We start from the raw sequence: 26,840 nt of genomic DNA on the forward strand, positions 1-26,840 counted from the left end.
TACAAACATTGTAAACTTCTATGTTTATCCTAGAAGCAAGAGAAATAACTACTTGCATAAAAGGAAATGTAAATAATAATATAAAGGTAAAGTGTCCCAGCTCCTTGTCTTTTGAATTCTGACCCTTAAAACTGGGGCATTCACCTCTGCCATAAATGTGCCAGGAAGCTACTTTAGAATAGAGATATCAGTTTGCTTTTCTTCAAATACTCTCTTCTCTATGCAATTAAAAATATGAGATGGACTAATATTCTTGGGGAAAAAAAAATTTCCCTCAAAACATGAATACTTCTTAGAGGTTTTGACATAGGCCATCTGTTTCTTCATTCTCAACCACTGGAAGCATGGATGTGCCATAAAACCCCTGTCCCTTTCAACTATTTTATACTATCACCTAGAGCTACTATAAAATCTAAGACCTCCCACTCCCACCAATAAAGCAAGGTGAAAAAGAGGGAAGGTCAATTGGGAGAACAACAAATTAAAAATGAACAATTTTGTTCATTTCTAATGAACAGTTACAATAATTTCAAGGCTAGTATTATAAGACAGTAAGCACTGTAGAAAGTTACCCACAAAATAATCCACAAGCAATCTTCCTACGGGGCTCAGGACTCCACAACAGGCAACAGTTTCTGAGCATGTCTTGAAAGAAATGTAGTCAGCTCAGGTGTCAATCAACGTGAAAGACAGTCACTAAAATAGAGGTCTTATAAGAACAGGAAAATACATAAATCCATTCGGGAGGTTTAATCATCACAAAACCAACACATTTCTTGAATTTTACAGATGTGTTTCTACCATCTTCGGTTGTCTTTGTTTCTTCTTAAAGAAACCTGGCTACAGATTTGTGTGCTACTCATTTATGTTGTTGTCTTAACTTTGTGTTTGAAAATCAAGGGAAATACTTCAGGAAATGCACTTCTTAGTCAAAACCTTAAGAAACAGTATACAATATCCTATTGCAGTAGAGTACTGTCAATCCTACAGACCTTACAAACTCAAGAAGTGATTTACATCTCTTGTGAACCTAGCGAGAACATTATTCTCAAAGGAAAACACACGCACACAGTATATGTCACTCCCAAGCTTTTTCTACTTCAATTGTCTTAAAACTACAGGCTATTTGCTCAGGGCTACATTATTTCTTATATCCATATGCTAAAACTTTAATACTTATATCCCCTCTTTGACACTGGGACAGTGACAGAGTCACTAAAATGATGATTTAACATCATGGGTTCCAAGAATCTTAAGACAAAAGTTTTACTATTTTGCTTTCACCAGCTTGACATTTTCCCACAGCATGTTGTAAAAATGCAAGGAACCCATAAAACAATATGAAAGAAAATACTGTAGTTTCCGTTTTCCTAAGAAACTTAGGCATCAAATTCGTATTAGTCAGTCTCAAGAGCATAAATGCGGGAAGTTGAGGTGGGGGTGGAGGCGCCAATCCTCTAACACCACATGGGCAGAAGAAACTTACTAAAGAAACTTGAGAAACAACATAATAGCCACACTATTCAAACTGTTCCAAGTGGCACAGGAGAATCACTTGCCCCGTACCTGGTGTTCAGTCTGCTTGAAGAATCACTCCAGAACATACAATACTGACTCTCTTTTTCCCAAGCCCACCACACTCTAGTTCAAGTTTGGGGCTGGCACTAAATGCTTACCACATGGCACCGGTCAGGCCAGAATCTCCAAAACACAGATGAATTGTCTCTCAGGTGACTTTAAAGGGTGGGATTGATCACATGATTCACCTGCAAGTTTCATTTAACTTTGAGTACTGCCTAGAACCCTGATTTTTAAAAAATCTCATTATAAGTATTAACAATAACATATATCTGTGATGCCTTCATATAATTATTTTAATAAATATTAATTCAGCTTTGCCTTCCATCAAATAAATAGCATTATTCCCACTTACTGATAAGTCAGGAGACAGGAAAAGGGAATGCCTGCTGAAAGTATTATAGCACCAGATAAAACATAACTCTTCTTTAGTTTTTAACAGGCACTAGGAAATATCAACAAAAGAGATCCTTGAAGTTTTTTTAAGTAAAAAATGCTTGTCCATCTTTTCCTAACTGAAACTCATCCATGATTACCACTCTTAACATCTTCAGCTTAAACCCATTTTTCCTGCAACAATGGTATCATTATCCTTCTGTAATATCTATATCTTTACACTACAAGGTACAAGAAAGAATATTAAAGATGCTGCTGAATAGATTTATATAAACCTAGCAGCTTTCTTGAATTAGTCATTGGAAGGTGGTTAGTATTATATGGTAAAATGTTTATTTTTGATAAAGAGGCACAGCTAACATAGGCATTTACTTTAAAATAAGACTTTTTTAAAACCAGGCAAGACCCATATTCAATCAGATTCTGATGGTCCAATGAAGTTCTTAAAATTACTTTCTGTGTTGAAGCAAAATGTAGAGATTGATGAAACTCTATAGAAAAGGTTTGGTGTTTCATTTTAAAAATGTAAGATCTATGAAATTCATGAATGTTATTATCTATAGAGACATATGTATGTCAACAGACACTTTCCCAGACCCGTAAAGCTCACCTTCTACTTCTTCTTCATCACACACGTGCTTGAGGAAGGAAGCCCCTCTGTCCAGGACAGCTTCATCCTCCATCCTATAGTAATAAAAAAGAAAAAAAGAATGCTCAGACTTCTCCTGGAGCGAGCCACTTGGAGCAGCCCAGCTTCTGGGCAGGTTAACCTGCAAGCTGTTGTTCATGTTAGCAGGGCAGAGTCACTCTTCTTCTGGTGTCTGCTACTGCTTCACGCAGCTCCTCTCATCTGGTGCTCGAGAATATGCCGGTCCCACATAGCTTCAGTTCTAACCTTGAGAGGGCACCCACATAGACAGGTAAGAGAAAATAATCCCAATCCTGTAGGCAGGATGTTGGGGGCTCTCTCCTTGAGGGTTTTAAATTTTTTTAAAAAAAGGATGAAAGCAAAAAAAAAAATACCAAGAGAGGAAGTTTGGTGTGTCTGGAGTGCTCGTGATGATCGTTTGTGGAAATCCAGCTTCAGTGCTTAGCTCTTTAAACACCCACTGCATAAAATGTATACCCTCACACACACACACATGCACACCCACCCACACGCAGAGAGCGACAGGGAGTTAGGCTAGTGCACAGTGGGAGCCTAGCTTCCAGCCAGCCTCTTAATACCAGCACAGCCCAGTATTCTCTGTTGAGTGGCAAGCTTTGAGTCACATGTTGGCCTTACGGAAATCTGACATCTGAGGATTATCCAGCAACCCGGCTTCGGCAATACACACAGATACATGCCACCCATTCATTCATTTACCACATTCTTATCACACATCTTTCTCTATGTATATCTGCCCTGTTAACTCTTCCCTGAAGGGCACAAAGTTCTTCATTTTGTAACCACATTATGCTGTCCTCCTGTCTCCTTACATAATAGGATCTACTCTGCAATTTCATATGCTAAATAAGACCTCAGAATCCATCCAAGGAATGACAGCGTTTTTAGGGCCTCCCGATGCCAAACATGCTTCTAGTTTATAGAATGAGTTAAGGTTTATTTCTATACTCTGCAGCTCCTTTTCATTGCATTAACTTTGATATACAGAATTCCATGAGCTCTATTTATAGTGAAAGCAGAAAGAAATCCTGAATTGCTCAAATGCTGCTTGTGTAGTACCAGTCTAGAAACAAAGAACTTTCTCTGGGGACAGCTGCTCTATGTCATACCGTACATGAGCCCTGCCAGAGAACCAAATGTTCATTCTGTATTCTATTCGTCCAATTATATGCTCAGGCATTGAATATTGTAGGTCTGTTTTCCATATTGTCTGTATAACTTATTCTTGTGCTTCAGATATTTGTTATAATCTACGCGGATGTGCATTGAATTCATATTTTTGTCCTTACTATTTTAGAAGCATATCCATCTCACGAAGCAACCATCATAACATAAAGAGTCAGGAATTTGGTATCAGGTAGTCCCCGGTTTAAGAAATCTAGCTCATCACTTAATAGGTGTGCTACCTGGAGCAAAGTTTTTAGCTTTTTTGAGCCTCAGTTTCTCCATCTATAAAACTGGGGTAATAATATAAACCTTGCATTGATTCAACACAATAATATCAACCTTGCATTGAAGGCTTTGAGAGTCGAATTAGGTAACACACGTAAAAGCACACAATGCAGAACTTAGCACATACTACATGTTTAAATACTGTAAGTTTCCTTCCTTTCTGTTTCCTTCCTTTTCACCCTGGCAATCTGCACATCATTTTCCTTCTCTATACTCAAACTAAAAATAATAATCTGAATGCAAGCAGGATATGGGTTGGCCATCAAGATTTTAGTGGAAAATTCCTTGAAGATTTGAGGCCGGGCATGATCATGGCTCACACCTGTAATCCCGGCACCTGTAATCCCTTGGGAGGCCAAGGGAGGCAGATCACTTGAGGTCAGGAGTTAGAGACCAACCTGGCTAACATGGTGAAACCCCGTCCCCACTAAAAATACAAAAATTAGCCGGGCACAGTGGCACACGCCTGTAATCCCAGCTACTCGGGAGACTGAGGCCGGAGAATAACTTGAACCCAGGAAGCAAAGGTTGCAGTGAGCCGAGATCGCGCTACTGCACTCCAGCCTGGGCAAAAGAGTGAGACTCCATCTCAAAAAAAAAAAAAAAAAGACTTAAGAAGTCAAGTCATTTACCAACTTCTCTAAGCCTCTGGTTCCCATGAAAATTAAATGATATAGTATATTCACTGATTCAGCAAATATTTATTTAGTGACTGCTATGTTCCTCATACTCTTCAGAGAGAGGGAAACATATCTGTGAATCAGAGAGACAAAGTTCTCAAGCAATTAATAGTGAACAGATGAACAAAGTAATCTCAGATAGCATTAAGTACTTTGTGGAAAATAAAATGAGGCAGGGACTGCTTGGCATAGGGTGGTTCACATGAGGCTTCTGGATGACAACTGAGCAGAGACAAAAATGACAGGAAGGAATCAGTACTGTGAATATTTGCAGGTGATCTGTTCCAAGCAAAGGGAACAGCAAGTGCAAATGCTCTAAGGTGAAGACAAGTTTAGGATGTTCCAGGAACAGAAACAAAGTTAGTACAGCTGGACAGGGCCTGAAGGTCAACTTTAGGAGATGATACTGATTGGGGCCACAAAACCAGGGTAAGGAGTCAGAATTTTAGGTGTTGTGGGAGCCACTGAAGAGTTTTAAAATGGAGAGTGACTTGACTGTTTTTCATTTTTAAAAGATCACCCTGAAGATGGACAGTAAGGGGACAAGAGAAATTAAGAAATCAGCGCAGGAGCCAGGGGAAGGCTATGGGAAAAACAAGTTATTGGGGAACAAATCAAGAGTTCTATTTAGCCACTTTAAGAATAAGATGCTTATTACACATGAAAAAGGAGCCATCGGGCATACAAGTAGATGTCTGAGTCTGGAGCTCAGAGGCTCAGGATTAGAGATAAAAATTAGGAAATCAATGAATAAAGCTGGTACCTGAAGCTATTACTAGATGAGATCATCCAGGAAGAAAATGTAAAAATCAAGGAGTGGACCCAAGACCAAGTGCTGAGGCATGCCAACATTTACCAGCAGAGCAGAGGAACAAAAACAGTCAATGAGGTAAGAGGAAATCCAGGCAAGAGTGATGTCAAGGAAGTGACCAAAGGAGGAGAGCACTGCTACCGAGGGGCTGAGAAAGATGGAAAGAGAGGTGTAAAAAGCACTTTAGTCATGATCACCAGTATCTTCTGATTGCCAAATACAATTTTTACATACCACACACAGTAGCAGACACAGAGGAGGCATTCAATAGTTCTCTTTTCTCTTTCCTGCATTCATTCATTCAGTCAATATTTACTGGATACTACTACTATGCTCCAGGCACAAGCCAAGGCACTAGAGTTACAGTGAGCAAGACAAACAAGGTGCCTAATGCAATCACATCCACCTTCTCAAAGATTACCCTTAGCAATCCAGGCAAATAAGTTCAAAAGGCAAGAACCCATCCATTATACCTTTGTAGACACAGATAAGGATGACAGTTTAATGAGGAAATTTTCTTAAAAGACCTCAGAAGCACAACAAAATCCTGAAGCCCTGTGCTACTGCACGTACATTAATAGTGCCAGCTCCCCTTTAGAAAACAGAGTGGTTTAGCTCACATTAACCCTTTCCAGTCCTATCAGAACTAACCCTTTCCAGCCTATAGAGTCCAACACAATCTCATGTGGAACATCATTTCTGCACCTCACTATAAATCAAACTGATCCTAAAGTCTTTTGTTGTCTTTTTTCAAATTTCTTAACTAAAATGTTTAGCCTTTGTGCCTAAGCCATTCCCAGAATTGCATGCAACAACCAAAGAAGTAAAAGAAGAAAAGCTGACACAGTTGCTCAGCCTGCTTTGAGTGGGAGGACTGCTTGAGGCCAGGAGTTCCAGACCAGTCTGGGCAACATAGCAAGACCCATCTCTGAAATTTTTTTTTCAAATTAGCTAGGTGCAGTGTTGTGCACCTGTAGTCCCAGCTACTTAGGAGACTGAGGTGGGAGGACTGCTTGAGCCCAGAAGTTCAAGGCTTCAGTGAGCTATGAGTAGGGCACTGCATTCCATCCTGGGTAACACAGTGAATTCCCATCTCTAAAAGAAAAAAGAGAAACAGAAAGAAAGAAAATGAAAAGCAGCAACAACTGGAGGGGATAATAGAACAGTTCAGAAAAACCCTCTTCCTAGGCTAAGAAAACCATCCAGCCTAACTGAGGCACTGTCACTATGTTCCATCTGAGTTAGAGAGTGAGAATAATGATTGGTGCATTCCTTGGCTCTTTGATGCATATTTCACATTCCCTCCAAGACTATACATAGCAAGTAATTAGAAACTTCGTTCTTTCTGACAGACAATGCAGAGCATCTCAAAGCAGCCTCTTCCCTGCAGGAAGAAAAAAGGCATGAGTGAAGCAAACGGAAAATATAAAACCTGCACACCCACAGTGGCCTTTCCCCACAGCCGCCCTCAGTCCTCCTTAGAAGTAAGTCCAGCCTGGTGCACCTAGGCTTCTGCACAAAATACAGGAATTCAGCACATTTTCTTCATCTTTACACTACAAATGTCAATTATTTGGGCTTGTGTCCCTCCTCACCGCAAATCCTCTCAGCAGTTGCTTGCTATTATTAGTAAGACAGAGATACCTTTTAAAATAACCATCTGACCCAACTAGTTCCTCCTTCTATCAATAGGAAGAAATTAACTTATCCAGTCCTTAATCAGGCCCTCAAACCCATTCTTAAAAGTTCCTTTCACACACCCTGCATTCGCTGAAAACAAAGAAGGGAAGAGCATGCTTCTAAAAAGCTCCCGGGTTGCTCACATCACCAGCATGAGGCAAAGTTCAGAATAGATTTGGAAGCTTCTCACCAGCATCACGGGGATAAGGGTCACACCAGTCAGTATAAAATCCACTCAGGGCCAATAATGCCTTCCCTCAGCCAGGCCTCTGACTGTACAAGTTATACCCTTTCTACGAAGTCCACACCCAAAGCAAGGTTTTTCTTATTCTCCGTTATTCTGGGACACCAAAATGATTTAACCGTAACACATGTCAAATCTACTGCCAAATGGACCGGCTTTCACCAGCCGGTCCTAATCACTGAGCAGGCTCGTAAGGGTGACTTAAGCCCAGCATGAGAAACATTTGTGCAAAACTGTCAGCCATTGGGTCTTGAGCACCCATCTACATTCCACCCCTCTAAGTTCCCACCCCCAGAGCCCATGCCAACTGCCAACGTGCTCACCAGCTAGTCCACACAGCGCAAGCAGCTGCCACTCAGCCAGTCAGCACGTGGCAGACCGCCAGCACACAAGTTTCAGAATGCAAGCCTGCCCCGTCACAGTGCTGCTAAAGGTTGAAGGTCTTCGAGTGTGCTAGCCTTTAGATTCGCCTCACTTGCCCTCCCACCTCCCTTCTCCCATCCCTCCTCTGTTACGCCTCCCGCTGTAGCATTTTACTTGTCTCTATAGTAACAGCATCTGGTTTCAGGGTTAAAACTTTATACAGCACATTTCTCCTCCTAGCCTAAGCTTTTGCCAAAGGATGCAGCAGCAAAAAGCCTGCTGCTTTACCGTGGAGCCACCTGTTTCCCTGCCACCCCAGGATTGCAGCTACTTTGTAAACTGTAGGATGAAAGCGACTGCAGTACTGAGCCCAGGGAAGGCGAAACAGAGCCTCCAACCTTGGCACACTAGCTGGTGTGTAGAGGATCCACTCCGGGGCTTGTATACCCAATCCCAGAGCTAGCCCGCTCTCTTCCACAGCCCGCTCTGCACTTAACGATGCTGCACATGGATCAAGTTCATAGCAGGGCTTTTTGATTGCATCCCAAAAAGCACCGGGGTTGGCACCCTAGAGAGCAGCAGGGCACCAGTGTTTAACATGCCCATACCAGAGTTTCATATCACTGTCTCTCTCCATGCATACAGCATAAAGTTTATTAGCTAATCTTGTATTTCAACTCATCCCACTTTATCCTCACCAGCTTGGTCTGTTTACAACATCCGGTGAACCCCATAATCTCTCACTTCACACAGCTTTCCCATGCATAGCCAATGTTTAAACAGTTCTTTACACACATGCCCACACACACACCAAAGTGACGCACACAGGGGAGTGACAAACGCTAACAAGTGAAGAGTTTTATTATTAGCCATTTTTGCCATGAAAACTAAGTGTATACAAAGGCCTTTACTTGAGGACTGCAGTCTCAGAGTTCAAAAGCAGGCTGTCCCTGTTACTTGGCTAATCTTGGATCAGATGAAAGATAAAAATCAGCATTTCACAGGTCTTTTTCAGGAGCTATACAGATTTTATAACAATCAGTACCGACATCTACAATTATACACTCATACACGCATTTCTGAGTTCTATTCCCTATTCAAATCATGTTTAAGAAGTGGGGGACTATTTCCATTATAAACCATTTGCAAACGTGATTTTTTTTGTCATGATTCTAAACTTCACAGCATTTTATTGGTGCTTTTGTTGCTTTGTAAAATCTGCCATGCACATTTTCAACATACACATGATGAACAAGACACAATTCTCTAAGCCACAGGCGACAGGGAAGAGTAATCTCAGTGGCTGCAAAGTGCACTGCCATCTTTTGGCAACATGTGTTCACTACAGGGAACCGAAGGGCAAGAAAAAGCTGCAACCATTCCCTTTAAAACTTCACAGGGGCTCTAAGAAGGGCTTTCATTCCCACAGGAAGTAAGACAGAACACAGTTGCTGACTTAACTGTGCAGACAGCTGGAGCTCTGGACATCCACACTGGGGGAAAGCGACATCGGTGCAGCAAAACTCACAAGCATGACTGATGGCAGTGATGACTCCCAGAGATCAGCCGGCAACAAAGCGAAGTAAATCTCCTTCCCAGAGCTCAGGAACACCCTAATCAGCCTGGAAATTTACACGGGCCCAGGGCCAGAGGGAAATAGGTGAGAGCCCCACACAAAATCAGACTGAGAACTGGATAAAAGGTGAAAATGCAATCCAGAGCAGGATCACGCCAAATCCAATTCTGGATTTATGAACTGTATTAAAAGTTCATTTGTACTCCTGGGCACTTATCCTAGAGAAATAAAAACTTACGTTCGCCCAAAAACCTGTACATGAATGTTTACAGCAGCTTTAAGTATAGTAGAAAACTCCAGAATTGATCCACATCTGTCAACAGGAGAGTGGTTAAACTATGGTACATCCATACCATGGAATACTGCTTAGCAAGAAACATGAACAAACTATTGATATACATGACAAATTGAATGAATCTCCAGGGGGTTATGCCGAGTGAGAAAAGCTCATCCCAAAAGGTTACAAACTATATTATACAATGTATATGGAGTGGCAAAATTTTAGAAATGAAGGACAGATTTAGAAGGACAGATTCATGTTTGCCAGGGGTTGAAGATGGAGGTATTTGTTGTTAACAAGGGCAACACGAGGGACCCCTGTGGTTGGCTCTATTCAGTATCTTATCTGTGGATCAACACAGGTGATAAAATTGTATAGAACTTAATACAGACAGAGAAGAGAGAGAGAAATTCGTACACGTAAAACAGGAAATGTGAATAAAGTTTGGAGAATTGTATCACTGCCAATAACCTGGTTATGATATTATACTACGGTTTTGTAAAATGTTAACCTTGGGGAAAACTGGCAAACTGGAGCTTTTCTGCACCAGTAACCTCTCTGTATAATTTCTCAAATATGCATTTGAATCTACAATTATCTCAATAAAATTTTCAATTTAAAAAAGCTCATTTGTAACTCTGTTTTTAAATTTCCCCTAGAAGCACTATTCTACACGGTGGTCAGGTCCACCAACACAGATGCAGAATCAGGCAAAAATGAATACAAAATCCCAGATGCACACTTTGCTAAGTGCGTAAGCTTAGAAAGTTAACTAACCTCTCTCACTTCAGTGTCTTTTAAAATGGGCTTATACCACTTCAGAAGTTAGTTTAGGGAATTAAATAATTTCCTAAATAAATCCAACCAGTTTTAGTTAAATCAAATATAAAGTTCATAGGGCCCAGAGAATAGAGTATTAATACTCCTAATCAGACCCAGAGGTCATGATTCTGTCTCATGAGCAAATGCATGGGATTTTTGACTGGGGAGACTACAGATAAACTGTCCCTCAAACTACTAGGATCAAACTCTCCCTTTCTATCTTCTCCATGCTAGGGCTAGGTCTCCTAAACTCTGTCGTCAGATTGTTGATTGATTTCTGAAAGGCTGGAGCAGGCTCAGCAACAAAGGACAAGAAAGTAACTGACAGGAGGATGAAGACAGAGACTCTGGGGTGAGAAAAGGCTCGGAGGCCAGGGGAGGTGACCGATGAAGAGAGAAAGTGCTTGTGGGGAGGGTACGAAGTGCTGAAAGGAGGACTTCGTTCATGACTCCCCAGGACATTCCCTGACTTAGCCTGCACTCACACTCACATGCTCCTTAATATTTTTAATGGACTATCTCATGTGCTTCCACAAAGACCCTGTGCTGCTTCTGACCAGAGTTCCGTTGTAGAACAGAGTAGTCTCCTTCCTATGTCAGAAACAAAGTACTTTGCCCTTCCAACATGTTCTCAGAGGTTTTACTGTTACGGACAGGAAAAAGAAGCTCCCTTCTAAACTCTTTTAGCTTTCAATCACCCTTCTTCAAGGCTTCTTGTGTGAAAATCACAAAGGTCCTAAGACAGGAATCAGGCCAGATGAAATGGCTGGGCCCCTCCATATGAGACACCAGCACAGAGGACGGCGACCGGCACGTTCGTCCTCTGTCCCCTCCTCCACACCACCATCAGCTCTTCAACCAAGAGCCAGACCCAAACCAGCAGCAGAGTAAGGAAAGAAGAGCAAAGGGAGGAAGGGATGATACCCCACAGGGCAATCACGGGAAAGGGAATATCTATAGCTGAAAACCCACCCTGCAAGGCAGCTTTTAGTCAAGGGATGCCCCAACATGCTCAGGTTTGACATGAGTGTAGGATGGCTGGATTCTCATCTGCCTTCTCACCAGTGCTTTTTCACTGGCCTCCCTGGATCTGAACTCATTCCCCTCCTATGCATCCATTTATAAAACGCACTTTGGTATCTCTCCTTTTAAAGAGCCTTCAGTGGTTCTTCATTACATGGAAGAGAAATCCAACTTGCTTAACATGAAACGTAAGCTCAGGTCCTAGATCCCCACGCCACACACCCTGAACCATCCGCCACACCTTCGTGTACATGCTATTTCCTCTAATTAAAATATCATCTTAGTTAACCCATTCTTCAAAACCCAACTTAAGATTCAACCTCTCCAGAAGCCTCTCTGCATTCTCAGACATACCCTTCCCTGAGCAGAGCTATGCTCCTTCCCCTGTTCTCCACTGACGTCCTGAATGTGCCTGCTTCCCACATAGCACGTTACAATGCATTGTCATTATAACTTATCATCACTCAACTGTACTTGAGCATGTCATGGCTCTTGTCCCCACCACATTATGAGCTCTTTCAGAGCAAATATTGTCTTTCTAAAGTTTTTCTACCTCTAGTGTCAAGCATAGTCACTATACAGAGTTAGTAGACTACGTGTAGCGTAACTATGTGTGGTGCCTATGAATCAATCAATCAATCAATTGATTCACTGACTATGAATCAATCAATCAATTGATTCACTGACTATGAATCAATCGATTAATCAGTCAATCAACCAGTTAGAAATAGGCACAGTGAAGGCACATACATGTCTGGTATTAAGTGGATCTCTAAGTCTAAAGGCCCTGAATGTGTATTTCAAACAACATAAACCCCATAAACAAGCAAATTTCCAATTATTTAGCCTATTATTCAACTGAAGAAACAGTGATGTGTTCCAAAGAAAGGGGGGAAAATGGCTATGCTATACTCCCTGAAGAGTGTTATGTTTATGGTTGAATTAAGGGATTTGTCAAGGATATTTTTAACTATATAATTTTCTCTTTATAGACCAACATTAGAACTTAACCCTCCACACAGACTATACCAATACTCTCACATGTGGAGGCCAAATTAAATTCAAATGGGAATTTCCCTTGTCTGCTAAAAAAAAAAAAAAAAAAAAAAAAAAAAAATTAAGAGGTACCTGGACCTGCCACATATTTGGTTCTAAATAAAAATTTGTTTCATGAACAGAAGAATGAATGAACTTAAAAATAAATCACACCATACACTACTTTAAATACCCAGAAGCAAAGCCTGATACAGTGGCATACGCCTAAAATCCCAGCTCCTAGGAAGGTTGAGGTGGGAAGACTGCTTGAGCCCAGGAGCTTTGAGGCTGCAGTGCATCACAATCATGCCTGTGAATATCCACTGCACTCCAGCTCGGCAATATAGCGAGATCTATTTCTACAAAAACTAATAAATGCCCAGAAGCAGCATGAAAGTTATAAGAAAGTTCAGTTTTGCTCATCAGGCCTGCAACTGAACAAATAAAACTCTGCAATGTGTTTAGGTAAACCTATAAAGAAGCTAGATGGCAGTTACCTGCAAATAAAACTGGGATTCAAAATGTCAATATAAACCTTAAGCTCTAGAAATTTTAGCTTAAGTTTACATTTATACACAGTCAATGATAAATTATTTGTAGTAATTAGTATGGCGATAGCATGGATAACTAAAATCCTCAGTTAATTCATATTCATTGTAGTCTGTGACTTTTGCACATTTACTGTGGATTTCACAGTGATCTCAGATCAGACGCAGATTGGCAGGCAGATGGGGACTCAAGAGCAGGAGTTTTTTCCAGGACACAGGGCTGGGAGTCAGCTCCATGGCACCTGATCAGGTACAGTCCCTGACCTACCCACCTCTGACACACAGAACTGACACTGGAGAAGATGCCTTCTGAAATGGGTTTAGGCAAACCTTCCTACCTCTACCCAACGTGGCAACCACAGTGTTCACATCTCCCATCCTGAACTACCACTTGGCTGGCAGGGATGAGGCTCCTGAAATTTTATTAAGTTCTTGCTACATGTCAGTCAGTGTGCTAAGCAACATACATGCATAATTTCCTTCTGGATGCCATCTTATTTTATCTGACTCAGTAACAGGGCAGAACTGAAGGTTCTAGCTAAAGGATGTCAATACCTATTACAATGTAGGAACTGAGATTAGGGACTTTCATTTTCTATTAATTTTTTTTTTTTTTAAACAGAGTCTTGCTCTATTGCTCAGGCTGGAGTGCAGTGGTTCAATCTCAGCTCACTGCAACCTCCACCTCCCGGGTTCAAGCGATTCTCCTGCCTCAGCCTCCCAAGTAGCTGGGATTATAGGCACGCACCACCACGCTCAGCTAACTTTTGCATTTTTAGTAGAGATGGGGTTTCACCATGTTGGCCAGGCTGGTCTCCAACTCCTGACCTCAGATGATCCACCCACCTAGGCCTCCCAAAGTGCTGGGGTTACAGGGGTGAGCCATCGCACCCGGCCCATTATCTATTAATTTTTTAAGTCACATTTTAAATACGTACTGCTTGCCAACTACTAAGCTGAATACTTTGTGATGATGATTTGATTCAATCTTCATAACAATGCCATGAGGTAGGGACTCTTCACACACCCACTTTAAAGTTCTAATTTTGAAGATAAATAATTTGCCCAAAATCACACAGTACATATGATGAGAAGACCAGGCATGCAGACTAACTTAGCAGTCCACAATTTTAACGACTCTACTATACTCTTTCATAATTAACTAATCAATGCCCACCAAGGATTATCTTCAAGAACATTTTTCATAATGCTGAACTTACATATATTCCTTCTCATAATTTCAAATTACATCACTTACCACTTTCTCCACTTCAGTGTGCCTACTGGCCAAATATTAGAGCATCCTGTAACAATCCCCCCCAAATTAATATCTTTATTTTTATTTAGCAAACACTTAGGTAGTGCTTACTATGTCCTAGTTACTATTGTAATTGCTTTACAGATATTATTAACTCATTTAATACAACAATCCAATGAGGTTTGCACTGTTTTTATCACCATCATCTCTGAAACACAGACAGATTAAGTCACATGCCCAAAAAAATCACACGGCTATAACTGTTGATGTCAGGATTCAAACCCAGGAGGACTGGCTCCAAAATCTGTTCTCTTACCCACTCATTGTCAAGCTGCCTCTTTTTAGCCAGTTTGACTGATCTGTTAAAACTCTCCAAATATCTCAGGGAGTCTTGAACCCTGGCAGTTGAGGAACAAGAGCAGGAGGAGGAAGTCAGGACCGAGACCTACCGTGGGTCAGTGTTTGCAGGACTAGGTTGTGGATGAGATGGGGCTGTGAGGATTCAGGCTCTTGGGAAGGGACTGAGAGGATCAGGCTCAGAGAAGTGGCTGTGGGGACCCGGGCTCCAGACAGGACTTAGGGAACAGGGATGGACTGGAGTTCTCCAGTATCTGAGGGAAGTCGGTCTGGGAGGAACAGGATTGTGAGGACCCGCACTCCTAAGAGGAGAGGACTGGAAAGGAATGAGGTATGAAGACATGGGTTCCGGAGAGGTAAAAGTCAAGCAGTGAGGACCCAGGCTCCTAAGTGGCAGAAGAGGGACAGTGAAGACCCGGGCTCCTAAGGATTCAGAAATGGGACCACGAAGACTCAGGTTCCTGAGGGGCAGAAGCAGACTGAGAAAACCTGAGTTTTGGAAGGGAACAGAAGCGGGCAGTGAAGACGGACTTCTGTGGGAAAATGGATCTGGGCTTTGAGAATCCAAGTTCCTGAGTCTCGGAACAGGGCTGTGAAGACCCGAGCTCCTAAAAGCGTTGGATCTAAGGGACCATGGATGTAAGATCACCCTACCAAGGAAAGGGAAAGGGCAGCCTACTTGGCTTTGGGCAGGCTTTTCTTGTGTCGGATACTCAATCTAGGAGGCCCACATGCAAGCATCTTCATTTTCTGCTTTATTCTTGGGAATCAGATGTAAAGTTAAAAATAGTTTGACTCAGTTATATACTTGATAAGTTCTTTAAATCCCATTCCACTCAACCCTGATTGAGCACAGAGCTCAGCATCTCAAATAAAAGAATGTCAGTGCAAAACAAAAACAAAAATAAAAACTCTAGGAACCTGGGATCACAAATATTAGACAGACCCTTAGTGAAAGAGTAGAAACACTCAATAATTAAAGAGTATACAGACCCTTGACATTCATGAACATCCCCTCCCCAGGCCCATTTTGCAAATTCCCCAATTCATAAGTACCACACAGCATCTATTTTCCATTTGCCAGCTCAGTCTGGGCTCACCACTTGGCCACATGTTTCTCCACCAAAGCACAAACCCACTACATGGTATAACCTTCTAGGGCTGCTAGCAAATAGTTGAAATCACAGTTGTTAAATTCACACATGCCAAGGAACTACTGTATCAAAAGCCAGAAGAGTGCATCACTCACCACGTGGGCTGTACTACTAAGCAGAAAAACAACTTTTATCTCATAAACTTTATGAGCACAGTTCACTATTACAAGAACATTGAAGACATTTCTCTAGTCTGTGTTCCCTTATTAAAATGTCTCTTTCCACAATGCTGTTCAAAGTTTATCCTTCGTTTTCCCCAAGAAATCTCTCTGTGTACACTTGTGATCTAATTTTCCAAAGTTTAACTCATTTACTCATTCATTTATTCAATTTATTGAGTGTCTGCTATGACCAGGCATTATTCTAGGCACTAAGGATAAATCCATGGTGGGAAATAGACAATACACAAACTTTCAAAATCAACTGCACAATGTGTTAAAAGTTGATACTGCAATGGAAAAATGTAAGCAAGGAAGAGATTTAGGGAATGCTAGTTAAACTGGAGAGTAGCGCAGTTTTAAATAGGTAGTTAAGAAAGGCCTCAACGAGTGATAGTTGAGCAAAGATTGAAAAGGATAAGATAGTGAGACTTGCAGTTATGTTGAGAGAACAGCAAATGCAAAGGCCTTGAGGCAGGAAATAGCCTGGAAGATTACTGGAATATCAAGGAGGCCAATAGCTGGTGCAGAGTAAGCCAGGAGGGCTGGAGATAAAATCAAAGAGATGAAGGTAAAGGAGAGGCAGGCTGCTTTGGGTTTGGGAGGCTACTGTATGAAGGGCTTTAGTGTTTACTCTGAACAACTAGAAAGCCACTGGAGGGTCTAAGCAATAGAGTGATACTTCCTCAAGTTTATAGTCTTTACCTAAGTCTTTTTCATTAGATAAACATTTCCATTAAGGTACTTCCTGAAACCTACTCAGAAGGTCTTTCTGGGGCCACAGCTAGTGTAGCACAGAGGTTACAGGCGGGGTCTGCTGGGTCAGAATCCTACATCACCATGTCAGAACTTGACCCAATGCTCTGCAGATCCAAAAGTGAATTGACACACCTTAGGAGACTTCATCCCAAGGGTTCAGAGCCTTGACATTGACTTCTGCCTTGTGAAGGTGCTGAGCATTGTTTCAGTGCTCATGGCAAAGGCCAATCTGCATTAACTTGTTAATATAATCTTTATCAACTTCTGCCAAACTAGCTCCAAAGTTCATGACTCAAGTCGTTGCCACTTGAATCCTCGCCTACCTAAATCTGCCCCAGGGATGGCAACATGTAGTGTTAGAATATGCCAAAGCAGATGATTAATATGTGGATATCATGAGAATAGCATACAGCTTATTGTTGGCATTTTTTTTTAACACCCATAATTCAAATTGACACTTTAAATAATAAAAGAATACAGTTAAAGTTGTTTTAAACTATGAGTTTTCTGATTCCACGGTTACACCGACTGCACTTTGGGGGAAAACGCCCTGAGCTTGGCATCCTTTGCCATAGAACGACATCCCATGTTTGGTTCTAGCCGCTTGTGTGTACAGAGAGGAGTGGTCCACATTGTGGAAGGATGTTACATCCCAATTTAAAAACAGTCTCCTTCATAGTGGAAAGCAGTAAGGTGATCCTCAAAGAGTTAAAAGCAGAACTATCTACCATTCAACCCAGCAATCCCATTACTGGGTATATACCCAGAGGAATATAAATCATTCTACCATAAAGACACATGCACATGAATGTTCACTGCAGCACTATTCACAATATCAAAGACATGGAATCAACCTAAATGCCCATTAATGACAGACTGGATAAAGAAAATGTGGTACCAATATACCATGGAATGCTATGCAGCCATTAAAAAGAACAAGATCATGTCTTTTGCAGGAACACAAATGCAGCTGGAGGCTATTATCCTCAGCAAATTAACGCAGGAACAGAAAAACAAATACTGCATGTTCTCACTTTTAAGTGGGAGCTAAATGATAAGAACTTACAAACATAAAGAAGGAAACAACAAACACTGGGGTCTACTTTAGCGGGGAGGGTGGAAGGAGGGAGAGGAACAGAAAAGATAACTATTGGGTCAAGGGCTTAATACATGGGTGATGAAATAATACGTGCAACAAACTCCCACGACATGCGTTTACCTATGTAACAAACCTTCACATGTACCCCCCAAACCTAAAATAAAAGTTAAAAACACGAAAAAATAAAATAAAAACATTCTCCTTAACACAGAGAGAAAAAAGGACACCCATAAGACATAACTATCTAATGTGACACGTGAGTTGAGATACTAATTCAAACAAATCAACCGTCTAAAAAACTATTTTGAGACAAGGAAGCTTGCGTGTTAATTGGGTATTAGACGGTACAAAGGAATTATTATTAATTGTATTAGGTACGATAATGGTGGTGAGGTTATATATATTTTTAATATCTTTACAGGCATATGTCAGAGATGTTGCAGGTTCGGTTCCACTCCACCACAATAAAACAAATATCAAAATAAAGCGAGTCACATGAAATATCTGTTTCCCAATGCATATAAAAGTTATTATTATTATTTTTATTTTTTATTTATTTTTTTTTTTTTTGAGACGGGGTCTCTGTCGCCCAAGCTGGAATGCAGTGGTGCAATCTCGGCTCACTGCAAGCTCCACCTCCTGGGTGCGTGCCATTCTCCTGCCTCAGCCTTCCGAGTAGCTGGGACTACAGGTGCCCACCACCACGCCCGGCTAATTTTTTGTATTTTTAATAGAGACAGGGTTTCACCGTGTTAGCCAGGATGGTCTCGGTCTCCTGACCTCGTGATCCACCCACCTCGGCCTCCCAAAGTGCTGGGATTACAGGCATGAGCCACCGCGCCCGGCCTTTAAGTTATGTTTATACTACACTGTTGTCTATTGTGTGCAATAGCATTATGTCTAAAAAATGCACATACCTTAATTTCAAAATTCTGTATTGCTAAAAAATGCTAACAACCACCAGAGCTTTCACCAAGTTGTAATCTTTTTGCTGGTGGAAGGTCTGGCCTCAATTCTGATGGACAATAAAGTTTGCCTCATCAATTGATTCTTCCTTTCACAAAGTATTTCTCTGTTGTATGTACTGCTGTTGAATAGCATTTTACCCACAGTAGAACATTTCCCAAAATTGGAGTCAAACCTCTCAAACTGTGCTGCTACTTTATTGACTAGGTTTACATAATACTCTAAATCCTAATCCCTTGTTGTCATGTCAACAAAGTTCACAGCATCTTCACCAGGAGCAGACTCTATCTCAGGAAATCACTTTCTTTGCTCATCCATGAGAAGTTCCTCATCCATTCAAGTTTGTCATGAGGTTGTAACAATTCAGTCACTTCTTCAGGCTCCACTTCTAATTCCAGTTCTCTTGCTATGTCCATCACCTCTGCAGTTACTTTCTCCACCGAAGTCTTGAACTCTCAAAATCACCCATGAGGATTAGAATCAACTTCCTTCTGTTTCTGTTGATATTTTGGCATCCTCCCATGAATCATAAATGTTTTTAATGGCATCTAGAATGGTAAATCCTTTCCAGAAGGTTTTCGATTTACTTTGCCCAGATCCATCAGAGAAATCACTATTTATGACAGCTATTGCTTTACAAAATGTATTTTTAAATAATAAGACTTTTAAGTCGAAATTACTCTTTGATCCATGAGCTGCAGAATGAAAGTTATTTTAGCATACATAAAAACTACATTCATCTCCTTGAACCTCTTTATCAGAGCTTTTGGGTAACCAGGCACACTATCAATAAGCAGCAAAATTTTGAAAATAGGTCTCAACAGTGAGCTTAAAATATTCAGTAAATCATGCTATAAACAGATGTGCTGTCATCTAGGCTGTGCTGTTCCATTTCCGAGCATAGGCAGAGTAGATTTAGCATAAATCTTAAGGGTTGTTTTCACTTTCTTATTATTGGTGTATTCACTGGAATAGCACTTCTAATTTTCTTCAAGCACTTTTCCTTTGCATTCACAACTTAACTAATGATTGGGACAAGAGGCCTAACTCTTGACCTGTCTTGGCTTTTGAGATGCCTTCCTCGCTAACCTTAATCATTTCTAGCTTTTGACTTAAAGTGAGAGGCGTGCTACTCTTCCTTTCATTTGAATACTTAGAGGCTCTTGTGATGTCTCTGCAGAAAAGTGAGCTTCCCTGGGATCCTAGAAGAATAAAAACTCACCAAAAACTAATACAGTCCCTTGTATTACTAGACATTGATGGGATACAAGGGAAAAGAAGAAGGATGTTCCCAGTGACAGCATATTCCCTTCTTGCCAAACACAGGATACCTATTTTTCCCAAGGAAGTAATATTACATTTGTTGATTGGGTTCCAAGGCCAACTCACAAAGTTCAATTTGCTGAAAATGTGGCCAAATTATAGAAATAATAATAAAATTTAATATAATAAGGGCTTTATATAAATTTTTTAAACTTGACTACTAGTCAATGCAATAGCTGCTATTATTATCATCTCCCTTTTACAGATGATAAAACTGAGATTTAAAGATGCAAGCAAGTTGTCAAGGTCACACAGCTACTAAGTGATACAACCCATATAGATTATTAGTTCACAACACAAAATTACTAATAATATTAGAGTGCTAATAGTACTGTTTTAGGTATATTATGGGTGAAATAGGCTTGTATGGATTTGAGTGGGTCTGGAACACTAAGTATCATTCTAATATTGCTTTCTAGAGTTAAATACATTTTGAGTTTCAAACAACTAAAAAATAAATATAAAGTGATGGCATTCCAAAATTAAGTTGGAAGCAGCACATGTATTTGTTTAGAAAGGTCATCAAACAAATGACTAAAATTAGAGCATAAATACCAGTATTACCTCTAATACGTAATCACAAATAAAATTAACCACAACCAGTTGAGACAAACCAACTCTAAAAAGAAATTACATACACATGTTGTCTAAGGTAACTTTTTGCGTTTGCTTTTCTCATTATCTCAAAACTCAGTTATTTGGATAAACACAGACACCTAAAGACCAAAGTAAAACATCACTCACTTCTTAAAGAGCTGTACAGTATCATGACATCTCCTTTCTGGAGATTTGGGACTTGCTTATGAACTATTACCTACTTGGATCACTTTACAAGCCACTTGTAAAAAAGAAATAATTATTCCTTCTTGTAAATATCAGAAGAAAAGTCCTACTGCCAAGAAAAGTCCCATTTCCCATTTTCTTAGGAAAAGTTAAGATCACTTTCCCTACACTCTCCATTTGTTTTAACTTTCACAGTCCCCCCGGCTCACTAGCTTCAGGCAAAGCCAAAAAGGAAGAAAAGCCAAAAGCAGTTCATGTCAGACTGTCACTACCACATTCCAGCCTTGATGAAGACCTCAGAGACTGTTTTGTAAGTCTTCCTGCCTCTGCTTCCAGTTCTATAAAAACCAACAGTCAATCAGGAAATGCCAGCTAAGTACATATGATGCCACTCTTATACCAAATAGAAGTGATGACCAGCTGAGAGTTTCCTATTTCTGTTACAGTCACAGAATCATTTTTGTTTACAATGGTCTTTGAAAAGCAACCATATAATAAGCATCTACAGATAAAAACTACTTGCTAAGCTACATAAATGCCATTTTGTTGTTGGTTTGCTTTTTTGTTTTTTGAGATGGAGTCTCACTTTGTTGCCCAGGCTGGAGTGCAGTGGCATGATCTCAGCTCATGACAACCTCCACCTCCCAGGTTCAAGCAATTGTCCTGTCTCAGCCTCCCAAGTAGCTGGGACTACAGGCACGCGCCACCACCCCTCGGCTAATTTTTTGTATTTTTAGTAGGCTGGTCTTGAACTCCTGACCTCAGGTGATCCGCCCACCTCAGCCTCCCAAAGTGCTGGGATTACAGGCATGAGCCACCACGCCTGGCCCATAAATGTCATTTTGTTAGTACCCAAATCATTTATTGCTCCATTATACTGCTGATTTGCACTGTTTTATCATTAGAGCTGACAGCTCATTCATTAGTAGAAACATATTATTCAGTCTCAGTAAGGATTAAATTGCTTTAAAAAAAAAAAAACTTTAATGTCAAAGCAAATCTAAAGTGGTATTTCTTGCTCAATTCTTATTCTCCCAATCTTGTCCCACTCACACAGTTTCTTTAAAACAAAATTAGTAAAGAATTTTTATAAAGTGAATATAATTCAAGTTACCAACTCTCTAAGTCTCAATGTTCTCATCTGAAAAATGGGCTTAGTAATACCCACATTGTTCAGTTGTGGGGAAGCTATGGGATAATGGGATAACGGACACAAAAGCACCCTGCGTGGTAGGTACTTAGCATAAAGCGGGTAGACAAGGCACATAGCTAGTATTGTTATGCACCACGTCCTTAATTTCTCCCAGACAGGCCTAAGTTAATAAAGGTCAAATTGCTACCACCTGGCACAAGTTCATGAAGGTCACATTACTAGCAACTGGCGGAGAGAGAATTCAAACCCAGCTCTGTCTGACTATAATGCTCTATGCCACGCTACCTCCTCAGCATGGAGCAGGAGGGATAACCAGATAGTCTTCCAAAGCCTCTTCTAAGCTTATTAGCCCCAAGGTGGAAGCCAAGAATAAAGGATAAGTGGAGCTTTCCTCTTTTGAACCTTATGTAAAGTGCAGGGAATCAAGGAAAGAAATCATCAAGCATGTGCCTCTTGATATATCAGAGGTCAAATTTCTCAACTTGTTGATAATACTCAGAGGACTAACTGGGCACATGGCTGAGGCATGGAAATGGGCCAGCGGGGCATTTTTTAAAAGGTGGTCACCCCGGGAAACACAGACCTGTTTGTGTAATGTTTTTGACAAGAATAAAACTTAAAAATGACCCCAAATGCCAATTTTAAAAAATCAGAATAAAAGAAACATTAAAAATAGAAGTGACAGAGGAATGAAAGCAAGAAAAAAAATGTATTTCGGTTAACACATCTTTGGTAAGAACTAATTTTCTGAAATGAATGGTTTCTTAAAACAGAAATGATGGCTGGGCGTGGTGGCTCACACCTGTAATCCCAGCAAGTTGGGAGGCCAAGGTGGATGGATCACTTGAGGCCAGGAGTTCAAGACCAGCCCGGCCAACATGGTGAAACCCCATCTCTACTAAAAATACAAAAGTTAGCCAGGCATTGTGGTGCACGCCTGTAATCCCAGCTACTTGGGAGGCTGAGGCAGCAGAATTGCTTGAATCAGGGCTGGGGGTGGAGGTTGCAATTAGCCAAGATCGCGCCACTGCACTCCAACCTGGGCGACAGAGTAAGATTCCATCTAAAAAATAAAAATAAAAAAAAAAATAGAAATGACAAAGTTGGTAGACAAGCAATAATAATTTCTTTTGTTTGGTAAAACAACTGACTCTGTACAATGCATTACGGAATTATCAATAATGATAATTATGCGTATCATTTGTTGAGCACCCACTGTTCGCTAGCCCCTTTGGGACGGTTCACTTGTGATCTTCACAGCGATGCACACGCCCAGTAGTTACCAGCAGCTCCACTTTACATAGGACGAAACACAGTCCCATAACCATAAAGGTAATGTCCTAAGGTTACAGAGTCTAAGAGGGAAGAGATGGAAATTCACACTTAGATCTGTCTGACTCTAAAACCCATGCTCTCCTTACTGAACGTGAAAGTGCCCGGCACAGGGTTCATTTGCCACTACCACCCTCCTTATAAACCTGGGAAAGGAATGAGGTGGATGGAGGATCAGACTATTCCTGGAGGATCAGTGGAAGATCATCACCTTCTCCTCAAGAATCAAATGAATAGTGCTTGAAATGGTGAAACCGAGAGCAGAGTATTATTTGAAATGGGTGCTATCATGACAATAAGGTGTTTTGAAAGCATAACCATCTGCACCTTGGACAGGACCAGAACACAAAGTTCTTAGTAAAACAAAACAAGAAAAAAGCAGTCAGGAGCAAATTAATAAATTCAGGGGGAAAAAAAAAACCGGTTGTGGTGTTTTAGGCTACCCTGTACTACCAACAAGATTGAGGAGAGGACAGGAGGATGGACTAAATGACATTTGTGATCCAACATACGTGATACCATTGTAATAGCATAGGGTGTTCCTTTGAAGATACTCTTAAGAGTCACACACAATTTGTTTATTCTCTCAGCATGCCTAGTTGTTAATAAGAAGATAAGTAATATATTGACTCTGGGTTAGAGATCAGATAATTCAGACAAAAAGTCCTAAGCACATTAGGAAATCACAGCAAAAGGAAAATCATAACCCAAGCTTCCAGTATAGAATGCATAAAGCTGCATAATTGCATAAAGCTACTACTGCATCAACTGTGAATCCTCATGGTTCCAAACAAGAGTTGGAGTAAGTTTCAAGTGGGTGGAGCTGACCCTTACTCCTGGGAGCTGCCAGGCAGGGCCAGGCAGAGCCCAAGCCCCAGGCCACTTACCGCCAGTCAAAAGATGTCTAGACTGTTTACCTAGTGTACCGTGCAAATATTATTATTTACTGAGTGCTGTGTGACGTGAAAAAGATTCACAAACATTAGTAAATAAATCCATTATTTCACCAACTTTCTTTTTTTTGCTCAGATCACGTGGTTTATTGAATCAATTTAAGTACACAGCAAAAAAATAAACACAGAATTCAACAAAACCAAACCAAAAACCCACAAGAGCAAAGATATGGGATAGGTTTATGCACGTAGGATAGGGGACAAGTGGTGGCGGGACCACATCCCTGACTTCTGTGTTATATACAAGGGTCATATGTCCCATCTCTCTGCCCCATCAACCTTCCCCATGATGATGCGTTTATGGAAAACAGAATTGAGATCACCAACTTTCTTGATCAGGAAATGCTAACACGGACCTGGAAATCCTAGAAAATCCACAGTGTAACTGAAGTTGCTTCAATAATCATTCCCTTTCAAACCTCTTCCCTCCCTAGGGGGCCATTAGCCAGCATCATCCTAGGCTAAGGAAGACACACTTCTGAAGTGCTGTATACAGGGCTGTGTAAACCAAGTTAGGAGGCCACAGCTGAGAGCACTTCTACACCCCTCAGTACAGGATCAGTTCATGCCAAAGGTGTGGCCTGTGCACAGTTCAGTTCTCCACACAAAACCCCAGTACATCTGGGTACCTAGGGGTCATGTCAAGAAAAATGATTGAGATACTAGTGGCCGGCACAAAATATTGCGAGGGAGCAGCCTGAGTGGGGCATAGAGAAGAGGGAGTGTCTTGTTAGCTCAGGCTGCTATAACAGAACACCATAGACTAGGTGGCTTAAAGAACACACATTTATTTCTCACAATTCTGAAGACTTGGAAGTCCAAGATCCAGGTGCTAGCTGATTCAATTCCTGGTGAGACCTTACTTCCTGGTTTGCGGAAAGCCACTTTCTTACCATGTCCTCCCATGGCCAAAAGAGAGATCATCTCTCTCATGTCTCTTCTTATAGGGGCACTAATCCCATTGATGAGGGCTCCACCCTCATAACCTAATTACCTCCTGAAGGCCTTACTTCCAAAAATCATCATATTGGAAATTAGGGCTTCAACTTATGACTCTGGGTGGGGGTCTGGGTGGATATAGACATTCAATCCGTTTCAGGGAGATTTTCTTCTCACCTTTACTCAATACAGTAAGGTGCACAATCATAATGACAGCCACAGAAATGACTCTTAATAAAGAGCAATTACTATGCCATGAAAACTCAGTACTCCAGTTAAGACCAAATTGTGTGGTAACAAAAGAGGCCCCTGCTTTCAAGTCCACCAGCCTGGAAGCACAGCTTTCTTTCTTGTGTTTTAGTCCCAAAAACAAGAACAGAGGCTTCCCTATGTCTGCTTTACCAGCTCCTTGTAACATGTCAAGAGTGGCACTCACAAGCCAATACTTTATGAGGTAAAATCCAGGATTACTTCTAGTAATGACAATAAAGGAAGGGACAAACAGATGCAAATCAGCAACACCCTGTATGCAGGAAAATACAGAATTAGTATTGATGAGTTATCATCAGGTCTTATGCAGTCATGCGTTGGTAATTGACAGGAAATGTTTCAAGAAATGCATCGTTTGTCAATTTTGTCATGGTGTGAACATCGGAGAGGTTCTCACACAAACCTAGATGGTACAGCCTATTACACACCTAGGCTATGTGGTATAACCTATTGCTCCTAAACTGCAAACCCATACAGCACATTACTGTACTGAATACTGTAGGCAATTATAATACAATGGTAAGTACTTATGTATTTAAACATAGAAAATGTACAGTAAAAATACAATAATATAAATTTATGGTACCACTGTCATACATGTAGTCCGTCACTGACCAAAACGTCGTTATGCAAGGCATGACTGTATTTACTTCTCTCACCTTTGGACACTTTCCCCCAGCACCAGAGGAGCTTCAGCCTCATGGTAATCACTCTGCTCAGCTCCCTAGTACCTACCCCATCCCAGTTTATTTAATGTGACCTGGCCTACCCAAAACTACACCTCTTACCCTATTCACACACACACGTGCACAGACACAAATGCGTGCACACAGGAAATGTCATTGCCATTGTGGAATATGGGCCACCTCATCTCATTCATCTAGTCTCAACCTCTGCCTTACACTTTCATGTCCCATGGTTCACCAACCCCATTGTGCCTCTGTCCTGTAGATTCCAACTCTGGTCTTAGTGACCATCTGGCTTTTCTCATTTCTGGTGAGCCCCTCTGACAGCAGGTCAACACTGGTATTCAACCTCTGCTCCCAGCAAGGGCAACCCCCACCTTCTGCCCAGCTCCGGAGGACTGGGCCTCTTCCTGGCTACTCTCCCAGTCAGACATAATTCTGCCTAGATCCATTCCTGATCCTGAGGATTCAACACAGGATGGTGACTACATTAAA

At 41.1% G+C, this 26,840-nt stretch overlaps 1 protein-coding gene across 11 annotated transcripts in view; it reads right to left on the reverse strand.

Annotated features, from left to right (window-relative positions):
* SLC4A4 (solute carrier family 4 member 4) overlaps positions 1–26,840 on the reverse strand; it is a 493,252-nt gene that overhangs the window by 335,088 nt on the left and 131,324 nt on the right. For 4 of the 11 annotated variants that reach the window (XM_065545104.2, XM_074039893.1, XM_065545105.2 and 1 more), the window contains one exon: positions 2,585–2,658. In XM_065545104.2, coding sequence (XP_065401176.1) covers positions 2,585–2,658 — 74 coding nt within the window. Of the gene's footprint in view, positions 1–2,584; positions 2,827–2,997; positions 3,223–7,454; positions 7,599–26,840 lie in introns of those variants that run through there. The other 7 variants (XM_065545101.2, XM_065545103.2, XM_074039891.1 and 4 more) reach the window with 3 other exon arrangements.

This window comes from Macaca fascicularis, chromosome 5 (assembly GCF_037993035.2).
Source record: "Macaca fascicularis isolate 582-1 chromosome 5, T2T-MFA8v1.1".
Classification (NCBI taxonomy): Eukaryota; Metazoa; Chordata; class Mammalia; order Primates; family Cercopithecidae; genus Macaca; species Macaca fascicularis.